Below are 20989 nucleotides of genomic sequence, written 5' to 3'. Positions count from 1 at the left end.
TTAATTGTATAGTAACCACCTCACAACCAACATTAGACTAATAGGTCTCTCCTGGTTTCTCTCTCCAACCCTTCTTAAATAACGAGTTACCTTGAGAATTTTCAATCAAAGGGATCAATTCTTGAATCAAAAGAATTTGGGACTCCATCTACTTACTTTAATAAACTGGTGTGGAAACCATCAGATTTTGAAGATTTGTTAATCTTCAGTCTTATTACTTTTTCCATTACCATTATTTACTTATATTAAAACCAATAAATTCATCCCTTTGATTTCATTTTAGTTTTCAATAAATCTGTTAAATCTACTGTGAAGACCAATATGAAGTAATTATTTAGCTAGTCTGCCATTTCCAAATTTTCAATTACAGTATCACTTGCTTCTGTCTTTCTGTGACCCACATTACCCATAGACACCCTATTTCTCTTAATATACTTGAAAAAAAACTTATAGATATTTAATAGCCTCACATTATTTTATTATATTCTCTTCCACCACTGCTTTAACTACTTTTTCAGTATCCCATTACAGCTATTTATCTCTCACAGTCTGCTGGACCTCCATTTGTCTTTGCACTTTCTTTAAGTTTTTATGGTCAGGATTTTTAGGTCGGCGAGGGGGGCGCTCGCTGACATGTAAAATGACACGGGATGACGTTGGGCGGAACTCCTGACGTCACCCTGCGTCATTTCAATTTTCAGGTCGGTGGGGGCGCAGCCGAATCAGCTGTGCGCCCGCCAACCTGTCAACGGCCTATTGAGGCCATTTAAAAAGTAATTGGCTTAATTAATGGACCTGCCCATCCAGCCTTAAGGCTGGCAGGCAGGCCGGGAGCCCTGGCAAGCTTCAGAAAAAGCATGAAACCTCATCCCGCCCGTGGATGAGGTTTCATGAGGGTTTTAAAAAATTTACTAAAGGTTAGAATTAAAGTGATGGACATATCCCAACTCATGTGAGTGTCACATGAGGGGACATGTCAGGGAAATTTTGTTTCTGCTCCTTGACCATTTTTAAATTTGGCACCGATCTCCCTGAGGCAGCACTTAGCCTCAGGGAGATGAGTGCGCTCTTTTGCGCATGCGCGCAAAAAATCGCACTCTCGGCTGAAGGACTCCCCCCCAGCCCGACCAGGGAGCGCATTGCGCTTGCTGGCGGATGTCACACTGGGTGAGCCTTAATTGGCCCGCCCACGTAAAATGGCGATCAGATGCGCGTCCACTCCTGCACTTCCCCCCCCTGATGGGGGGGAAAATTCTTCCCTACATATCTCTCATCTCTTTTGTAGACTGAAGTAGTTAAATTACACAAATAAAGCTCTTGTCCTTCAGGATATCACAGATCTTGCACTAAATGACTCTTTGAATACCTCTTACTGTTCATCTGTAATTTTAACTTTTAACAATTCTCCCTAGTTAACTGTGGTTAATTCCAGTCTTATCCCTTCAAAGTTGGCTTGACCTAATTTAAAATTTGGTTTTGTGAGTTAGAGGTTCATAGGCAAAATAACCTCAAAAAGAAATATATCGCTAAATGTACAGAAAGTAACAGTCAAAAAAGTAGGGATGTATATATTATGTATATAATTCATTCACAGGACATGGGATTCACTGACGAGGCCAGCATTCATTCCCACCAAAGTGATTTGATGCAACTTACGAGGCTACTTCAGAAAGCAGTTAACTGTCTATTACATTTATGTAAGGCTGCTGCCTATATGGGCTAGCCCAGTATGGAAAACAGGTCTCCCTGCCTAAAGGACACAAGAGAACTAGTTGCAGCTTTACAATAATCTGACAGCTTTATGGTCACTGTTATTGATACCAAATTTTACATTTCCAGATTTAAAACAAAACTAAATAAAATTCCCAAACTGTCATGGTAGGATATGATCTCGTGATTCTCTGAATTTTAGTCCATTAACATAATCACTACATTATTTGAGGTTAATTAATCCTATTAGAAAAGTCAAAAAGGCATTAACAAGAAAATATTTTGTTTAGCCATAGAAGCAATAGTGAAGATTTTTTTTCAGTTACACAAGATGCCAGAAGCATTTCAGGACCTCATAGGTGCTTTGAGAAATTCAACAGGGTAAGTTAGAACTAAAGACTAAGACGTGGCTGAAGTGCATGGAGAGTTAATATCATACAGATCCCTGTCTGGGAACATCTCCCTCCGTATGGTGCAGATGCTGATGTTTGAAGTGCTCCATTACTGAAGTAGGGTAAGAGTCTCTAGTTGAAGGAATTCCTCGAGGTTTGATTACTTGATGTACTGACCATGTGACAATGAGTCACGTGATATCAGATCACAGAATGTACACAAATGTTATTGCATTTATCTTATAAAGGTTGGGCTCCTGTAGTTGAGAACCTTTATTTGCAGTTTGCACCAGCAGCCAGCGTGTGAGGCGTTGCAGGACTCGGAGGCCACCCAAGAGCAGGAGGAGAGGGGAAACCAAGGATGGCATTACAATTATGAGGTTTGATTCCAGGGGTGAAGAACTGCAGCTACGAGGGTAGACTGGAGAGGTTGTGGCTGTTTTCCTTGGAGAAAAAGTGGCTGAGAAGAGACTTCCTGAATACCTGGTTAATTAATCCTATTAGAAAAGCCAAAAAGGCATTAACAAGAAAATATTTTGTTTAGCCACAGAAGCAATAGTGAATTTTTTTTTCCAGTTATACAAGATGCCAGAAGTATAACAGGACCTCATAGGTGCTTTGAGAAATTCAACAGGGTAAGTTAGAACTAAAGACTAAGACGTGGCTGAAGTGTATGAAAAGTTAATATCATTCAAGGTCCTGAGGGGTATGGACAGGGTAACTAGTGAGAAACTGTTCCCACTCAAGGGAGCATCAAGAACTAGAGGGCACAGATTCAAATTAATTGGCAAAATGAGTAAAAGTGATGTGAGGAAAATTTTTTTCACTCAGAGGGTAGTTAGAATCTGGAACGAACTTCCTGACAGGGTGGTGGAGGCAGGTTTGACGGAGGTATTCAAAAAAGAATTGGATAGCTATCTGAAAAGAAAGAATGTGCAAGGTTAGGGGGATAAGGCAGTGGAGTGGGTCTGGTTAGAATGCTTTTTCAGAGAGCCAGTGCAGACTCACTGGGCCGAGTGGCTTCCTTCTGCACTGTAAAGATTCTGTGACAAGATTGTTAGGTTTTGGGACTGTGTCTTTAACTTATGGTAATATGAAGAAGGTCACGTGACCTGCTCTGCAGTCTGCATGACAGCAAGCCAGGGTGGTTTGATTGTTAGAGATTAAAAGGGACCTAGTATGCTTTACTGGGAAGAAGGTGCAAGGAGTTTACACTTGGAGACAATGGCAGCAGCCTGTATGCTAACATTGGATAGATTGAGAGTCTCCAAAGTCCCACACAAGTGTCGAAAATGTCAGGTTGTAAGGGCTTACACGATGAACTAAAGAGAGTTGGGTTCTCAAGGATAGCTAATCAGCATTTCTGCCTGTATACAAGGCCCATGTAGTTCATGCGACCATAGAGATGGGCAGTCTGCCAGGATTCAGGAGAGAAGGAACAGTTAGAGGCCGAACATCTCTATGGTTCACTGCACAGGAATGCAGGTGGGAGCTTGTGCTTGGATAGAAAAGACCAAATTCATAAGAATTTGAAACGAGGCTAGAAGATTCGCCTAGTTAGCACTAGAGGGAGAGTCACAAGGAAAATCCCTCACTGTGAAAGAGAGTTCTGTGGTTAAAATGTAAAGACTGGCAAAGGAAAGCAACAGAAGTAAACCCTCGGGTCCTAAGCATCACTTTTGACTGGCTCTGGGAAATTTGAGTGGCTACTTAAGGGACAGTGTAAATTAGACCTGTGAAGTGGGTTTCTTAGTTGTGTTGAAAGTAAGATAGAAAATTCTGTCCTGTTGTTTAAAGTATAAGTTACCTACAAAAACAGATTTTAGTCAGTATGTTTTTAGACTGCTTGTTACAGTAACTCTTAAAACATGAAATTTTCTTGTATTTTTCTTTCAGCTATCAACCAGAAGTTCAATTTTTCTTTTAAAGTTATCGGTCTATATGGAGATTGTAACAATGCGAAAACCATTTCTGGATCCTTGATTTCCGAATCCTTCTCCGTCACCATCCAGATAGGCAGTTTCCAGCTTTTGTGTAATGGAGATTTTTTTACCCAGCATCCCTAGCAGCAGAGAAATGCTTCTATCCCTGTAATATAGCTATGCAAACATTGAATCCCAGAGATCAAGGGTTTTAGCTGTCACTATACCTATAGGGTACAAACACCATGGGTGGAATTTTACGGCCTCTCCCGCTGGCAATATTTTCTGGTCCCACTAAAGTCAATGGACTTTTGAACAGGTCACCGCGACAGGGCCGTAAAATTCAGCCCCACCATTACATAACACTACATAAGATATATGCACAGAAACAGAAATTAGGCCCATCCAGTCTATGCCAGTGTTTATGCTTCACTTGAGCCTCCTCTCATCTTTCTTCATCTAAATCTATCATCGTAACCCTCTATTTCCTTCCCATTTATACACTTGCCTACCTTCCTTAAATACATCTACACTATTTGCTTCGATCAATCTCTGTGGTAGTGAGTTCCACACTCTCACCAGTCTTACACAAAAAGCTGTCGCTTTGCACTTGTCTCCCTGTCCCCTATTTTAAGCTATAAAGAGACTTGGTGCATTGAAGACTGTCTTTGTTTTTTTATTTGTCAGTCCGTGGTTTCAAGGGGCAGTTTGCATCTATTATATATGTAAGTTGTCTGGAACCCGTCAATAGCATCTGCCTCCCCCCCAACAGGTGCCCATTTTTAGGGGTGTCTGTTTGTACAGCTTTCATTGTCAAGGTTCACTGTACTGCTGGACAAGGTAACATTTATATTATATGCTGAAAGAAATGAAATATGTACTTTTTGAGCCATTGGATCATGTGTGAAACAAATTATTTAAGTTCTGGGATCATTGCTTTGGCCTACAGGAAGGCTTATTTGGTTCTAATGTTTAAAAAGCAGAAGAAATCAGACCCCAGGAATTATATGCCAGTTAATTCAATTTCACTTGTAGGAAAGGTGATGGAAGATATTAAGGATGTAATGCATGATCAGGAGAGATTGGCAGTTATTGAAGTATTCCAGCATGAATTTAGTTCATGTTGTTCCTCAATAATCTGAATTCTTTTGGAGAAATTATGAAGTTAGTGGCTGACACTAGTTTACAGTGTTAAGCTTGATTTCCAGAAAGTCAAGTACCACACAAAAAATTATTGGGGAAAATTTGTTCAATGAGATCGACAGTCAGATTTTATGTTGAATGGCAAATTGATTGCATTCTTATAGACAAAGGTTAGAGACATAGCTCTGCATGGACAAGTCAAGAATGAAAGTCCTACAGGAACTTATGATTGGATTGTTCCTCTTCAACATCCTCAATGTTTTGGATGAAGACATCAAATGAAACCATTCACAAGTCTGATGATGCACGAGATAGCGACTTGCATTATATCGGTTACTGGTGAATTTAGATAGAATGGGGAAATGTAGCAGATACTTTTTAAATGTTAAGCGCAACGGATTTAGGACTGGATAAGTTCTTGATGGAGGGTTGCAGAGCAGGAGAGGGATCTGGGGTCACGGTGGATAAAACATTGAAGGTCCGCAAGCCAAATAACAAGCAAATATATTTGGGTTGAATTGGACAGTACAAAAAAAATATGAAACAATTTAATACTGAGGTTGTACAAAGGATTGACATGGCCAAATTTAGAAAATCATGTTCAGTTTTGATCCTTTACTCATGGTGGGGTATATTGAAGCCCTGGTCTAGAATAGGGTGACCAAAATGTTTTTCACGTTTAGGCGTGTTAGCTGTTAAGGTATGATTTCAAGGAATACACTTTTTTCATTGGGGCAGTGCAGCATTAGGGAAGAACTGATTTTTAAAATGAGGGAGGAAACAGATCTAGCTCTGGCTGAGCAAGATAAGGAGTGTAAGAATAAAACAAAGAGTTAAGTTAGATTCAAGGACAAAGTACTTCTTTTCATAAAGAGCTAGAGAGTTTTGGAATAGATTGCCAAAGCGTATGGTAAGGAATATCCTGCAGATCTTTAAAAGGGAACTAGACAACCTTTTGAGAGGGGGCACTCCAATTGTAGGATAGCTGGCATTAATGATGCTCATGAGTTACTGTAATCTCCTAGAGTTTGCTTGATTGCCTTTGGAGTTAGCAAGGATTTTCTTAAGAGTTTTCTTTAGAAATTAGCCACAGGATTTTTTTTTGCCTCTTCTAAGAAACTGCATGACATGAAGTGGAGGGGTTTTTTAAACCCCTAATACAGGTAGATTTGGATCAGGTGGAATGTTAAAATGTTAAGAATCTCAACATGCCAATTACTGGTTTTAAGGGAAGCAGAAGAGATGAAGCAACCGATCTGCTCGCAGGAGGGGTCTCCCTCATTTAATTAGTTTATTGAGACAGCATGCCTTGGATTTTTCAGGTTTAATCAGCCAGCTGGGTTTCCCAGCAGTTAAAGAGGGACAAGAATGCCTTGTAGAAGACTGCTTTTATAGCACTGTCTTTGGGCAAGAATGCCCAATTTCCCCCTGACTAGCCCTCAGGTCTTTCTGATCACTCCCTCCTCTGTGCTCCTGGCTGTGGCCTGGTGTCAAAGGCTTATCCAACAGTTGCCAGCCTTTCAATTTGGTTAGCTGCAGCCAGGAAATGGAGACAGAAAGTGTTAATAGCAGGATCTTGAGATATATCCATTTTTCCAGTTTTCACAAATGTAAAACTGCTGCCCAACACCAACCCCACCACCCTTTTAAATTGGTACAAATGAATCAGCACCTTGTCTGGGTGAAACAAGCCTGATGTATTGCGATGAAAGTATAATACTTTTCATACTATTTTTCTGGTTTATTGTGAAGTAGGTTTATGGGGGTAAGTATAGTTGGGTGTGTGTGTGATTTTAATTACATTTTGTAGTGAAGTAGACTGCAAGCTTTAAATCATCAAAAGAAGCAAGGTACTTGACATGCTAATGAGAAAACATGGATGCTGGCTTAGCATGTAAGGTGTGAAGAGAATTTGCATTTTTAGATAAATGAAGGGATATTTGGATTTCAACGGGATTGTACACTGTTTACAACTAGTCAGATAAGCAAGGCTAAGGAATGTGTTTATTTTTCCAAAAGGTAGCTGACAATATATAGTGGACATGAAAGTTTTTATATTATGAGGAAGATACAGTTTCAAAGACATATGGAACAATAGAATTTACATATTAAGGAGAGAGAAACATATATAAAGGAGAATGAAAGGCTATGTGAAAAGAGAAGGCCATGTAAGATTTAACAGAAGTGTGTGAAGTAGCCTTAATGAAGCCTCCAGCATTTGTGCATAAGTTTGCTATCTAACAAAACTGAAGTTGGGGAAAAGCCATTTAGAATTCCACTGTCCAGGGTATTTTGTTAACTTGCTGATTTCGTTTTAAATCTAAAAATTATTTTGGACGGTTGCCTTAAAGGGAGTGTAACTGGGAGTCAGGTTAATTAGGGATTTTAGGAGTTATTACAGTAGTAAGTAATTTGTAATCTTATGTATGTGCTTGAAATCTTTTATATTTTGTTAAATACTTTAATTTAATTTTTAAAATCTCTAACGGTCTTGGTGGACTTATTACTTCTGAATTCAGTGCACACGTCTTATAATAATTGCAAAACCGTTATGATGGTGCAATCAAGTTTCCCTTGTGGATTTGGTCTGCCTGGCACAAATCATCTGCTATGCCATAATGGTATGTAGCATGCTCATATGGAAGCTGTGCCTTCAGCCCACATTATGATTTTCCAGAGCGCCTGAACAATATGAAATTACGGGTCGCATTTTTAAACTAAGGCAGTCTGAGATGCTCCTTCTAATTGACCTCTTTGAACAAGTCAAATGGTAAAGTTAAATATAGTCAAGAAATGTATGGCAGATTATTTTCTTCCATAAACAAACAGGACTACTAAGAACAAAATGTACTGCCCTAGACTTCCCCTTTAAATTATACTTTAATGCTTTCAACAAACCCATTTACCTTTTTTCTTTCTTTTTCCAAAGCCCTCCATTGTTCATAGCACTCCTCCAACCGAATATGAAGTTCGTTGGCTGGACCGCTACGATTTTTCATAGGTCTTGGAAATCCAAAGGGTGGTATAAATCCATAAAGGGATGCATCCCCATAAAACATATCATTGAAAAGGGGATACAAGTGACTGAACTCCTCATAAGGAAATAACTCACTGGGATCCATTAATGAAACAACAGGGTGACCAAATTGAAGGTTAGTTCCTGAAGCAACACTACGTGGACCAAGTTGTGAAATATTGTGGTTCCGTCTAAAGTCACCCATCATGTAGGGACTCGAAAAAGCAGATGAACGAGTCATATAATTTGCCACATTGTTGCTGTCCCCAGCTCCTTGCTGGGAATTGTGATTATTATAATAATAAGACTGAGCACCTATTAAATCTCTGTACATACTCTGGGAAAATTCATCATCTTTTTTTTTCACATCCTCATTCAAATCGTAATGGCAGTTTTGCTGTTTAGTTTGGTAGCTGGGATATTTATTTGCAACATATTGCTGAGATGACGAACTCCCATGGAATCCATTTACTTGCTTTCCATTTTGACAATTCTTCTCGATGGATGATTCAAAATACATATCTCCACTAGCTTTGTTTTGCCCTTCAACATGTGTACCTGGCTGAACCCGTTCCACATTATATGTGAATTCACTACTAGAAATCTTGGAGTGGTTGTCCTGACCATAAATTCCTGTGGATCTCTGGAAGTAGGCACTACTATTTTGAGAAAAAGGCATGGAAGACTGATGAGAAGGTAGACAGAAAGAATGGGATGATGTTTTAGAGGCAGGAGATGCTTGATTACTGGGGTCTGAGGAGTTGTCTGGTTTCCCAAATGAGGTAGTAGTGGTAGTTTCAGAACCAGAAGTAGCCAATTTTGTCCAGGATTGTCTGTTTTGGTAAGACTCTCCAGAATACACAGATACCGGCAATGCATTTAATGGCTGAACATATTCAGACTGCTGTGAAAAATGATCATAATTAGAATGTTGTTGCTTTTCAAAGGCCTTCTCAAAATCACTTCTAATTGGGCAAAATGTATGTGTATTTCTTCCACATTCAGATGTGCACTTTTGCCCCAAATCACTACCTAATCCCATTTCCTTTGAAAGCTGTTTTTCACTCAAGCCCGATGATGATTTGACACAGTATTTTAAGGTATGTTGGTCAATGTTTAATTCATCAAACCCCTTTGGTGCTTGTTTCCCTTTGGACACTCTAGAGCATGTATCCATTTCTATCACTGGTAATTCTGGTATACAATCAGAAGAGGTCTTTCCATCTGCTATGTTAAAATTCACAAATTTGTTCTGTCTGAATTTACTGCCATGTAATTGTTCCATGTATCTATTGCCAGTATTGCTGTTGTAAGAATTTCTGGAATTATGCAGGAAGGGAAACAGCTCTGTGGATGTCTGACTGGATGGAGTACCAACTTCTTTAAAGTCTCCCCCGTCTCTGCCGTACATGTGAATATCTGTTCCTGGTTCTCTAACTGATACTGGTAACCCTACCTGGAGTTTGGAACAATTCTTCACATAAGGAAACTCTTGAAAGTTCATCTTGGTGCTATCAGTGGACTGAAAAGGACTGCAATCAGTAGCTTCTTTCTTTGAAGGAAACATCCATTGCTCTGTAAGATCCAAGTCATCAAATCCTAAAAAGTCTTCCATATTTATTTTTTGCTGTGAGACTAAATGACTATCCTGCTGGTACTGTGGTTTGTCAGAAGTTGCTATGGATTCTTTTGCATTAAAAACTGGCTGTGAATATGATGTATCTACTGGCTTCTTAGACTCAGATGAGTGATCTAGATGTTCTGTATATCTGCTGGTTGTGGAAGACCATATTGATCTTAACAAGTTAGAGGAGGTATTTCTAAAACAAAAGATATGTTTCAAGGAACTGATTAGATAATAGATAAAATCTTAAAAGATAATATGCATTGTAATATTACATTTTGTTTTGTGTGGAATGATGGAACAGCACACTGAGCAACCAATGTACTACATCACAGCAGTGGAGGAATGTGGGCACCATCGCCTACACTACTGAATTGATTCAGCTGTACTGCTGCAATGAGGCAGGCCAGAGCAGGAGGGTACTGGGAAAGTCTGCCAAAATGGTATGATGCATCTCCTTACACCCACTCACAGTGGCAGACAGTAGGCTGATCAGCTTTTCAATTGTCCCCAGATTGAATGGAAAATCAAAACACCAGAAGCCCCCATTCTCCCCACAATGTTTATTTAATTTATTAAATAAAAATACTCATACATAAACCTACCCTTCAACAAACAAGGATTGTGATTGATCAGGTTCTTCTAAAATGTTAGAAACAAGCCCATACAAGTCTGCAGCACTCCCAAAATCAGTCATTTCACTTTGAGACCTATTTGGGAAGAAGAATATCCAAAAAAGTAATTATTCTTTTGATTACTGTGCTAAAATCTTCAAATCAGAATCAATGGGACCAACATATGATATAATTCAATATAAGGAAATAAGAAACTGGATTGATTTTGAGACCAAACACACCACAAACAAGCTAAAATGGACCCTCTTCTCAAAAGGTGTACGATTGTTTTATCAACTAAATTTCAGAAAAGAAATTTTAAAACATTAGTAAATCTATCCCAGTAAGTTAGAGGTTTTAATAGGGGGTAGCATTATGCCATGTAATTCACATTCCTTTATTCAGCCACTAAGGTGCAGTTGTGTGTGTAATTGCACTCTTCTGAAATCAATTAGAAGTCAAAAGAAACCCTCAAGAAATAAACTGGCAATCTTCCTTTTTTTCTTATTAAAAAAAATGTGATTCCTATATTTGAAATTTTGAAAAGGGGAGAGAAAAGACCATCAAGCCTGCCCTATTCAGAGCAGTGTATGACTTTCACCCAACACCTAGCCAGCCTGAAGGAGGCAACAAAAAAAAAGTTATTATGCTGCCCATTCAGGCTTAACTTTGGAAATTTCTCCCCAACTACTGTAGTTCCAGGTAGTACCTCATAAACACAACTAATAATTAACTATCCTCTAACTGGAAATATACTCTTTTCTTAGGACTTGCTGTTTGTTTTTAATAGGAAGGTAGTGACTCCTTATCTGCTGCACATTTCAGTAGTTTGTTCTAGAGGGCATTGAAATTTTGTGAAATTAAAAACTCTGTGGTATCTAACTCTGCCTATGGATTTTATATTCATAACCTCTTACTCATTGCAACCTATTCATCGCAAATTGCTTATCTACCAGAAAAAATAGTTCCTTCATCAACTTAAAAAGTGCAATCATATTCCCTTTTAAGTTTGCATTTTTCAAATAAAATAATCTTAACTTTTGAAACCATCAAGCTCTATAGTTAGACACTATTGTGATCATACTCCTGAAGAGTCTCAATATCTTTTATTATTTACTTCAGAGATGAAAAAGAAGCTATCTTATGGTGCTCGGGAATGAATGACTGCTTACTTACGTGTTTCTTTTTTTAAAAAATTCTTTCATGTGTCGCTGGCAATACCAGCATTTGTTGCCCATCCTTAATTGCCCTTGAACAGAGGGCAGTTAAGAGTCAACCACATTGCTGTGGGTCTGGAGTCACACGTAGGGCAGATCAGGTAAGGATGGTAGATTTCCTTCCCTAAAGGACATTAGTGAACCAGATGGGTTTTTATGACAATCGATGATAGCTTCATAGTCACCATTACTAAGACACTAGCTTTTTTATATTCCAGATATTTTAACTGAATTCAAATTCCATCAGCTGCCATGGTGGGATTTGAACTCATGTCCCCAAAGCATTAGCCTGGGTCTTTGGATTACTGGTCTAGCAACATTACCACTATGCTACTGTCTCTCTGCTCTTCCACCACCCCCACAACATAAATACAAAAACAGATCCCTCCTGCCTATTTCCTCTGCCCCAATGCCTGTCAAATATCCCTTTGCATTACTTGATTCTTTACTCTGCCACAGCAGCTCAGATCATTTCATCGAGGTGCTAGGAAATTATATGTTAGTGAAGAAGCAAGATTGTGTAATTTGCAGAGTATAACAGAGCTAGAAGTAAATAGGTGATGAGTGAGAACGTGCCATCTTTCCAGCCCATGGCTTCAGACTTTTCAGACCCAGAACTCATATGCATCTTCCTAGAGAAAAGGGTATTCAAGAAACAGTTATAAGGTCAGACTCTTCAGGTTAGTCTCTGCAGATGTCAGACTGAAGACACTAGATACAGCAAAGGCTATGGGCCCTGACAACATTCCAGCTATATTAAAGGCTTGTGCTCCAGAACTACCTGTGCCCCTAGCCAAGCTGTTCCATTATAGCTACAACACTGGCATCTACCTGACAATGTGAAAGTTGCCCAAGTATGTCCTGCCCACAAAAAGCAGGGCAGATTCAATCTGGCCAATTACCCCATCCCCATCAGCCCCCTCACAATTATTATCAAAGTGATGGAAGCTATCATTGACAGTACAATTAAGTGATGCTCAGTTTGGGTTCCAGACCTCATTATAGCCTTGGTCCAAACATGGACAAAACAGCCAAATTCCAGAGGTGAGGCAAGTGACTATTCTTGACATCAAGGCAGCATTTGGCTGAGTTGGCATCAAGGAGCCCTAGCCAAACTGAAATCAGGGGGAAGACTCTCCGCTATACTCCCGTTAAGGTCTAACCAGTGTTTTATACAAGTTTAACAACTTCTAGAACTTTTCAGAATTGTCAGGGAAGTTTCACTTCATTGCAGATATCAATGGAGCGTGTGGTAGCTTCATTGCAAACTGCAGCACACTCCCTTCTGAGAAGTGGTCAGGGTCCATTTGATGACAGCATCTAAATCTACACCACCTTCATGACAAAATATGCTACAGTTATACAAGGTAAGAGAAGTGCTTCCCTGTGGCAGCCACCAATTTTAAACAACAGCTTTAACATTGTGGTAGATAGCAGATAGAAAATCTAGTACTAAAGAATTACAAGCTTTATTAAGTGGGTGAGTATTTGGTGTATGCACAGTCCAGGACTTCTTTCCTTTCATTAGGCACACATCAGTCAAGTTTACCTTGACACTCTTCCTCAGACCAGATAACAACTCACTTACTTGCATGACCGATCAATGTGGCAGATTTATTTCACTGAAAAGGCCATTTCCTCCTATTCTTGCTACACATTACCTCACCTCATTGCCACCTTCCTTCAATGCACTCCTCCAACACCATTTCCAGACTCTCATCCTCAAAGGGATAAATTCTACTACTCCAGATGTCTTTTAGAAAACTGCATCAGAACATTCAGCCTGCAAACAAGAAATAATAACTGCCGTCCTCATTTCTCCTCCCCTGAGTTGCTGTTGGTAGCCCTTCCTGCACTCCAGACAAATGTACAATGAGCATATTAAATCTGGATAAAACCTAGGATCCCATTGTCTGTTGCATGCCTGCATCAAGCCTGAATCAGATCAATTCAGATGTATCTCTAAAGCTGTGCCCACAGGGAGGATCAAGCCAAATTTGCCACTCAATCCACACTTGCATGGCAGGTGTTTCATTCTGCAATTCAGTTCACTCACAAATCAACTGAAAACACATCAATCTTACGGAATGATAATAACCCACTGCACTGACTCTTTAGTACGCCACTTTTCTGATGTCAAACTAAACTAGCAAACATCCCTGGACTTCAACCATCAGACTACTCCAGATATGACTAGACCATCCAGGATTTGTCAGTCATATTCAGAACCTAGGTGCTAATTTGGTCCCAGCCTCCAACCAAGTCCTGGGTCTCTACTGTTGATCTAGTTCTACATTTTAACACACAAATGGCCTTGATCATGACTATCAGCAAACCCACATCTGTGTTTTCCATGGACTACACTGCCAATCTGCTACCAGGACCTTCACCCCAGGGTAGTGAATGGACAATAAACTCCACTGGAGGTGTGAGACACACTTTCCAGGAGCACAACACTAAAGGGGGAGTCAGGGAAAGCCTTGGCACTTGAATTTTATCAATTTAGTCTCTGCCAGAACAGCAGGATCATTTCAGTGTTGGGAACCTGAACAGCGAGGGGATGGATTTTGCCAAGACTCTTTCCCAGGGCCACTGCATTAACATTACGCCTCCAGGTTTCCTGAACAATTAGGGACAGCCAGCAGGATAACACACCCATTCTGCCAAAGGAAGGATTTCTAATTACAAAGGACTACAACATGGTTTACAAGAGCTCATGAACATATGTATTTTTGAGGCTGCAGCAACCACAGCAATGGAAAGAAGACCTGGAAAGGCTGCTCCACAGTCTCTGACTCTTTCCTGGAGATTCTGCTGTGGAATCCAAGGAATTGCAGTGAGCTGAATTCTCCCAAAGACAGGAGAAAAAGGAGAGTCTTTCCAACTGAGTAGGTGTGGATGGAAATGGCCGAGGAAGTCAACAGCAGGAGTGTGGTCTGTCCAAATGGGAGATAGTGCACCAAGATCATCCAGGTCGGGACCTCAGGAGGACAGGACAGGTGAGTGGCATAACACTTTCAGGTCCAAGCCCCACACTCTGACTTGCCCAGAATTCTACAGCCCAGTACTCCTCAGGACACCTTGGAGCTCCGCTCATTTCTCTCTTTTCAGACACTCACATCCCTATCTGAACAGTTAAAACTCAATCATCCTCATCCTATTTACCTTTCACACCCATGCCTCACAGTCATACTCCACAAATGCTGCCCTTCCCTATCTGCACACAAACAATTTCAAACAGTCACACCTCTTATTTCTCTACTTGCAGAAGAGAGCACACAACTTGGTGAGAGGCAGAGACCTGGGAGTGAGGCCCTCCAGTGGCAAGCACTTTACAGGCCACTGGCAACTGTGCCCACCTGCTCCACCAGGAAGGTCGTCTTGTTGCAGGAGACTGATAGTGTTAGCAGCAAACTATCAAAAAATCTTGAGCCCCCTGAGGCACTGATGCTCAGACATGTCAAGAGAGCTGATCCTCTGCTTGCAGACCCTGTGTTGGGGATCTCGCCCCCTTCCAATTAGGTATTGGGATCCATCCATTCTTCCCTTTGGAGGGGAACCCAGCTGAGACAGAAACTGGAGAAGCTGCTACTGCTAGTGTTGCTTCTGCTCTTGTCCCTCACCAGACATGCATGGTGGAGCTGCATAAGGTGCTCCCATGCCATGGTGATGGTTGGCAGCATTGCAGAGCAGCTGAAGATGAGTGAAGTGCTAGACAGGTTTAGTGTCTTTCTAGAAGTTGGCAATCACCTATCAAGCAGTAATAGTATTCTCTGAGATGACCAAGTGCTTTGAAGAGCAGCCTCATCTGGCCATGGCTGGAGCTCTTCAGTTTCACTGGTCAAAGCCTTCCCAGCTTGACAGTTTCACTAAAGAAGCTCTTCCCACTGTGTACTCACCTCAGTGACCCTGGCATGTCGTTGATAGATCAAAAATAGGTGCTGTGGCTGTCAATTAAGGAATTGAGGGTTAGAACACTTCTTAATTGGCTTTTTAAGTACCTTAATTACTTACCTGACAGATCCAAGATGTTTTCCCTGCCTGCCTTTGAGGTGTCAGCTGTGGCTCAGTTCATAGCACCCTCGCCTTTGAATCAGAGGGTTGTGGGTTCATGTCCCACTCCTGGAAAACCAAGCACTGTGATTGTACTTGAAAGAAGTTGCAATCTGTGACTGTCGGTAACTCGAAAGAGTTTCCCTGCCTGCCTTCAATCTTGCCCCACTGAAACCTGTAAATTCAGGGGATTTAGCTACCCAAACATGCCTCGCCATGCCTGTAAAAATTCGTCTCCAGATCCCATGAAGACTTTCACAGCCATTTTTGTTCTTAAAATGTTGAATTTTGTGGCAAAGATGGTAGAGGATGAAAGAAGACATGGCAAGGAGTTTGGCAAGCATCAGGCTATATTGCAGATCATGACATATCCACCTGCCAATGATCAGTGACAAATGCTTTGGCTTGTTACAAGTTAGCAGGACAAAACTGACATATGCAGCATCAGCACAGCAAACTTGTAACATAAAGACAACAACCTATGGTTGGCAGTATCAAATATCCTCAATTGTTACATCTGTAACTCATTCCAAGCTCAAACTAGAGGGAGCAAACAGTATATGAAGTATGTAAGTTATACATTCCCAAAAAGCAAAGGTCATTTTGGAAGGTGCACCAGTATCTCCAATTTGAAATCACTGAAAGTTGAGTGCACAAGGCTATCAATTCTATGTTGCGCCTTGATTGCCTGCTCTAAGGTAACGGTATGCATGAGATGAAAATGAAAGAACTGTAAGGTTGCATGAAATCCTAGCATGGCAGAACAGGAAACATTGTGGCAACTGCTAGCATCTGGTACATCATATTCTCATTCAATTCTATCTTACCAGATTCCTTAAAATGCACCATTCTCTTTACCACCTATTTCTAGGTCCTACAGGAAGCATTATATAGTGCTATCACCTCTTGCCAGGCATAGAACAGGGGTAGGAATGCCACTAGAAGTAGAAGCCCTTATGATCAACAAGTTTTAGTGGCTATTAAAAAATTAGAAGATAAGTTGATAAAAGATACCAGAGTTGGAAAGTTGGAAAGCGTTTGGTGCATACACTGAAATACCAGACAGGGAACAGCCAGCCTCATTACACAGGTGGATATGCACAGAAAAGGTACTTCTTGATGGCATGTATAAGGCTAAAGCCAGACTAGTAGCTCAGGGTTTCAAAGAGAGACTTGGTGATCAAGATGTCAGAACGGACTCCCCCCGCTGCAGGAAAAGTGAACTTGAAGATTTTCTTAGCTCTTTTAGCAACATATTCCTGAGAATGTAAATTGATTGATATAAAAGCTCCATTTTTGCAGGGTGAGAAATTTCAAAGGTTTTTGAAACCACCTAAAGAAGCTGGCAGTATAGAAGGGAAACTGTAGAAATTAAATAGTGTGTTTATGATTTGAAGGATGTGGTATTTCTCAGTTAGGTCTGTGCTGTTGAAAACTGGTTGTATTCGGCTAAAAGCAGACCCAGCAACGTTCTACTGGTATCGAGCAGGCATCTTTATAATGCACATTGATGATTTTGTGTCATAAGGTTCTGCAGAATTTGAGCAATAGGTGATACATAAAATAAAGGAGGAGTTTAAGATTGGAACTCAGGCTTTGGGAGCCTTTAAATATATGGGGTTAGACATTAAACAGAATGTGTCAGGACTGACCTTGAATCAACAGTCTTATTTAGAAAATGTCAACTGTATCCCAATAAATCAGGCCAGGTCCTCCCAAAAAAGGGATCCTGCATCCAAGGAAGAAATAGGCCAATTAAGGAGTCTGACTGGACAGTTGAACTGATTGTGCACTCAGGCCAGACCTGATGCCAGTTATGACATATTGGAACTGAGTACTATGATGAAACATGCTACAGTTGAGCAAGTTCTGAGAGCAAATAAAACATTAAAAACATTCAATTCAGAGAAATGCGCACTCAAGTTTCCAGCATTGGGTGATCCAGAAGATATGAAGTTAGTCATTTTTAGTGATGCTTCACATGCCAATCTTTCAGATGGTATTCTAGTACAGCAGCAGTGTTTATCACATTCTTGGTGGGAAAGAGTAACAAATGTTTTCCATTGGCCTGGGAAGTGAAGAAAATAAAAAGGGTGGTTAAAAGCAACTTAGCTGCAAAAACACTGGCTCTAGTAGAAATGATAAATATGGGATTTTATTTATCAAACACTTTGAGGGAAATCCTAACAAGGAGCAGTCTGAGAAAAGTTTACCTACTGAATGTTATGCGGATAACCATTCCTCATGGGATAATGTACATTCAACAAAGAGTAAGACTGAGAAAACGTTAAGGATTGACAGTGTTAGCATAAAACAAATATTAGGGAGAAAAGAGATCTAAGATAAAATGGGTCGACGCAAGTCTCCAATTACTGGACTGCTTTACAAAAAGGGTACTTGTTTGAAGAAATTATTGGAGGTCCAAGAAGAGGGACATCTTGTATTATGATGGGCTATAAGAAATGTGGAAAACCACTGTTTTCTTTGAACTTAATTGAGTGTTACAAAACTATTGTTTAAAGAAAGGGGAATGTGTTAATGGTATGTAAATTATATTGTTAGGATACACAGGTGAAGGGTATTACTTAATTACGTACTTTGAGCACACATAAATAGGGGATAGCTGAAACACGAGGGGTGGGAGGAGCTGTGAGACTAAACAAAGCCAATAAACTTTCTTTATAAATAACATAGAACTTAGGAGCAGGAGCAGGTCATTCAGCCCTTTGAGCCTGCTTCATTATTCAGTAATATCAGATCTGTTGTGGTCTCAACTCCACTTTCCTAACTGCACCTCATAACCCTCGACCCCCTTGTCTATCAAAAATCTAACCCAGCCTTGAATAAATTCAATGATCCAGCCTCCACTACCTTCTGAGGAAGAAAATTCCACGTTCTAAAGACCCACTGACAAAAAAAATTCTCCTCAACTCCAACTTAAAAAAGGAGACCTCTTATTTTTAAACTACGAGTTCTAGCTCCCTCCACAAGAGGAAGCATCCTCCAGGTTCCCACCCTATTCAGTCCCCTCAAGATTTTATATGTTTCAATGAGATTCTTTTTCTCATTTTTCTAAGCTGCAATGAGTATAGGCCTAACCTGTACAACCTTTCTTCATAAGACAAGCCTTTCATCCCAGGAATGAGTCAAATGAACCTTCTCTGAATTGCTTCTAAAGCAATTATATCTTTTTTCAAATAAGGAGACCAAAATTGCACACAGCACTCCAGATGTGGTCTCACCAAGGTCCTGTGCAGCTGCAGTATAACTTCCCTATTTTTATATTCATTTCCTCTTACAATAAATGCCACCATTCCATTTGCCTTCCTAATCGCTTGCTGTACCTGCATTTTAACTTTGTATTTCATGTACCAGGACACCCAGTTCCCTCTGTACCACCGAATTCTGCAATCTCTCTCCATTTACATAGTATACTGTTTTTCTATTCTTCTTGCCAAAATGAACATTATAACCCACATTATACTCCATCTGCCAAATTTCTGCCTAGTCACTTAATCTGTCTATATCCTTTTTCAGACTCTCTACCTACTCTTGACAACTTACTTTCCCACCTATCTTGATGTCATTGGCAAATTTAGCTACCATACCTTCTGTCCCTTCATCCAAATGATTGATATAGATTGTAAACAGATGAGGACCCAGCACTAATCCCTGTAACAGTCCACTAATTACAGCTTGCCAATCTGAAAAAGACCTATTTATCCCTACTCTTTGCTTACTGTTAGTTAACCAATCCTTTATCCATGATCCTATACACCATGAGCTCTTATCTTCTGTAATAACCTTCAATATGGCACCTTATCAAAGGCTTTCTGGAAATCTAAGTACACCACATCTACTGCTTCCCCTTTATCTATCTTGAATGTTACTTCGTTAAAAAACACTAACAGATTAGTTGAACACAATTTCCCTTTCACAAAGCTATTTTGCCTCTGCCTGATCACACATATTTTTCTAAGTATCCAGCTATAACCTCCTTAATAATGGATTCTAGCACTTTCCATATGACAGACGTTAGGCTAACAGGAAAAGTTGTGTGTCTTGGTTTCGACTTCACCGACCCACTTGAATCCTGTTACCACAAGTACAAGTGTTCTCCATTTTTAAAATAAGTTGATTTATCTCAAGAGTAGAACAAAAAAAATGATTTGTTAAACTAAACACCATCAGTTCTGAGTGCAGCCCACGAGAAATTTTGCTAACCGTTGCCAGAATCCGCTGGTTTCAGTCCACGTTTTTTTCCTACTGGTATTACTGAAGTGATATGCATGGAAAGCAAGGGAACGTGAAGTGAGGTGCATGCTGATTGCACACAACATTGACTGAGAGCCCTGCGCCCCCTCTGCATCCAAAGCGCTGCTATGATTCAATCGGTGCACACCACAAATTCTAGGTACGCAAGGAGAGTTAGCAAAATTACTCTATCCTGGGAAATCATTCTTGGTCACGACACCTGTGGAGTGGGAGGTTGCATTTTTTTATGTTACTTTTGCCAGTAATTTAATTTGCCCCATATTATATAATGGATCACTTTGTCTTAAAGTGGTGTGATAAAGAAGGAAAATCAAATGCAAAATCAAAAAGTACAGAGGAAGAAGAAATAGCCAAAAAGACGGAAATCAGTGACGAGGGCAGAATGATAAAAGATAGCTGGGAGCTGGATTATTTTGATATTGAACAGAAAGGGAGACTATTTTGCTTAATTTGCAACGAGGTGATATCAGTTCCAAAAAAAAACACCATGTTAAGAGACATTATGGATCACGCTATTCCTCTCACTTCGCAAAATTTCAGGTAGGTTCTGCTCAACCTGCTTGACAGCTTCCAAATCTGAAGGAACCCGTGGTAACACAGAAGCAGGTACTTAGACAAGCATTAAACAAGAGTGATGTAGTGACTTTGGCTAGCTTTCATTCTACTTGGTCACTTGCAAAAAAAATGGAAAGCCATTCTCAGATGGTGAATTAGCGAAATAATGCATCATCGAATCCTTAGATGTTTTATTTGATGGGTTTAAAAACCAAGAGGAAGTTATTAAACGTGTTAACGTCTGCAACTCAGCAGGCATACTGAGAGTCTCAGAGTGCAAGATGCAGCTGCTGATCTGGCAATGCAGCTTTCCAGAACTGTACGCTCAAGTGAGGTTATCAGTATAGAGCTGGATGAAAGAAAAGATATTAATGACATTGCTCAGCTCTGCATATGGACTTGTTTTGTTGACAATGATCTGAACGTGGCAGGAGAATTTTTAGATCTCTTGGGAATGTGCAAGCAAGC

General features: G+C 40.2%; 1 protein-coding gene across 1 annotated transcript in view; it reads right to left on the bottom strand.

Annotated features, from left to right (window-relative positions):
- The window catches only part of LOC144667678 (meiosis-specific coiled-coil domain-containing protein MEIOC-like), a 35428-nt gene extending 25167 nt beyond the window's left edge, over positions 1-10261 (bottom strand). The window contains exons 1-2 of the mRNA XM_078529133.1: positions 10197-10261; positions 8074-10003 (exon numbers count right to left, since the gene is read on the bottom strand). Of these exons, the coding sequence (XP_078385259.1) occupies positions 8074-10003; positions 10197-10261 (1995 nt within the window). The remainder of the gene's footprint in view (positions 1-8073; positions 10004-10196) is intronic.
- Positions 10262-20989: the final 10728 nt, after the last annotated feature.

Source organism: Cetorhinus maximus, chromosome 25 (assembly GCF_964194155.1).
Source record: "Cetorhinus maximus chromosome 25, sCetMax3.hap1.1, whole genome shotgun sequence".
In the NCBI taxonomy this organism is placed as follows: Eukaryota; Metazoa; Chordata; class Chondrichthyes; order Lamniformes; family Cetorhinidae; genus Cetorhinus; species Cetorhinus maximus.
Note: the sequence above shows the minus strand (reverse complement) of the source record. Positions and strands in the feature narration are given on the sequence as shown.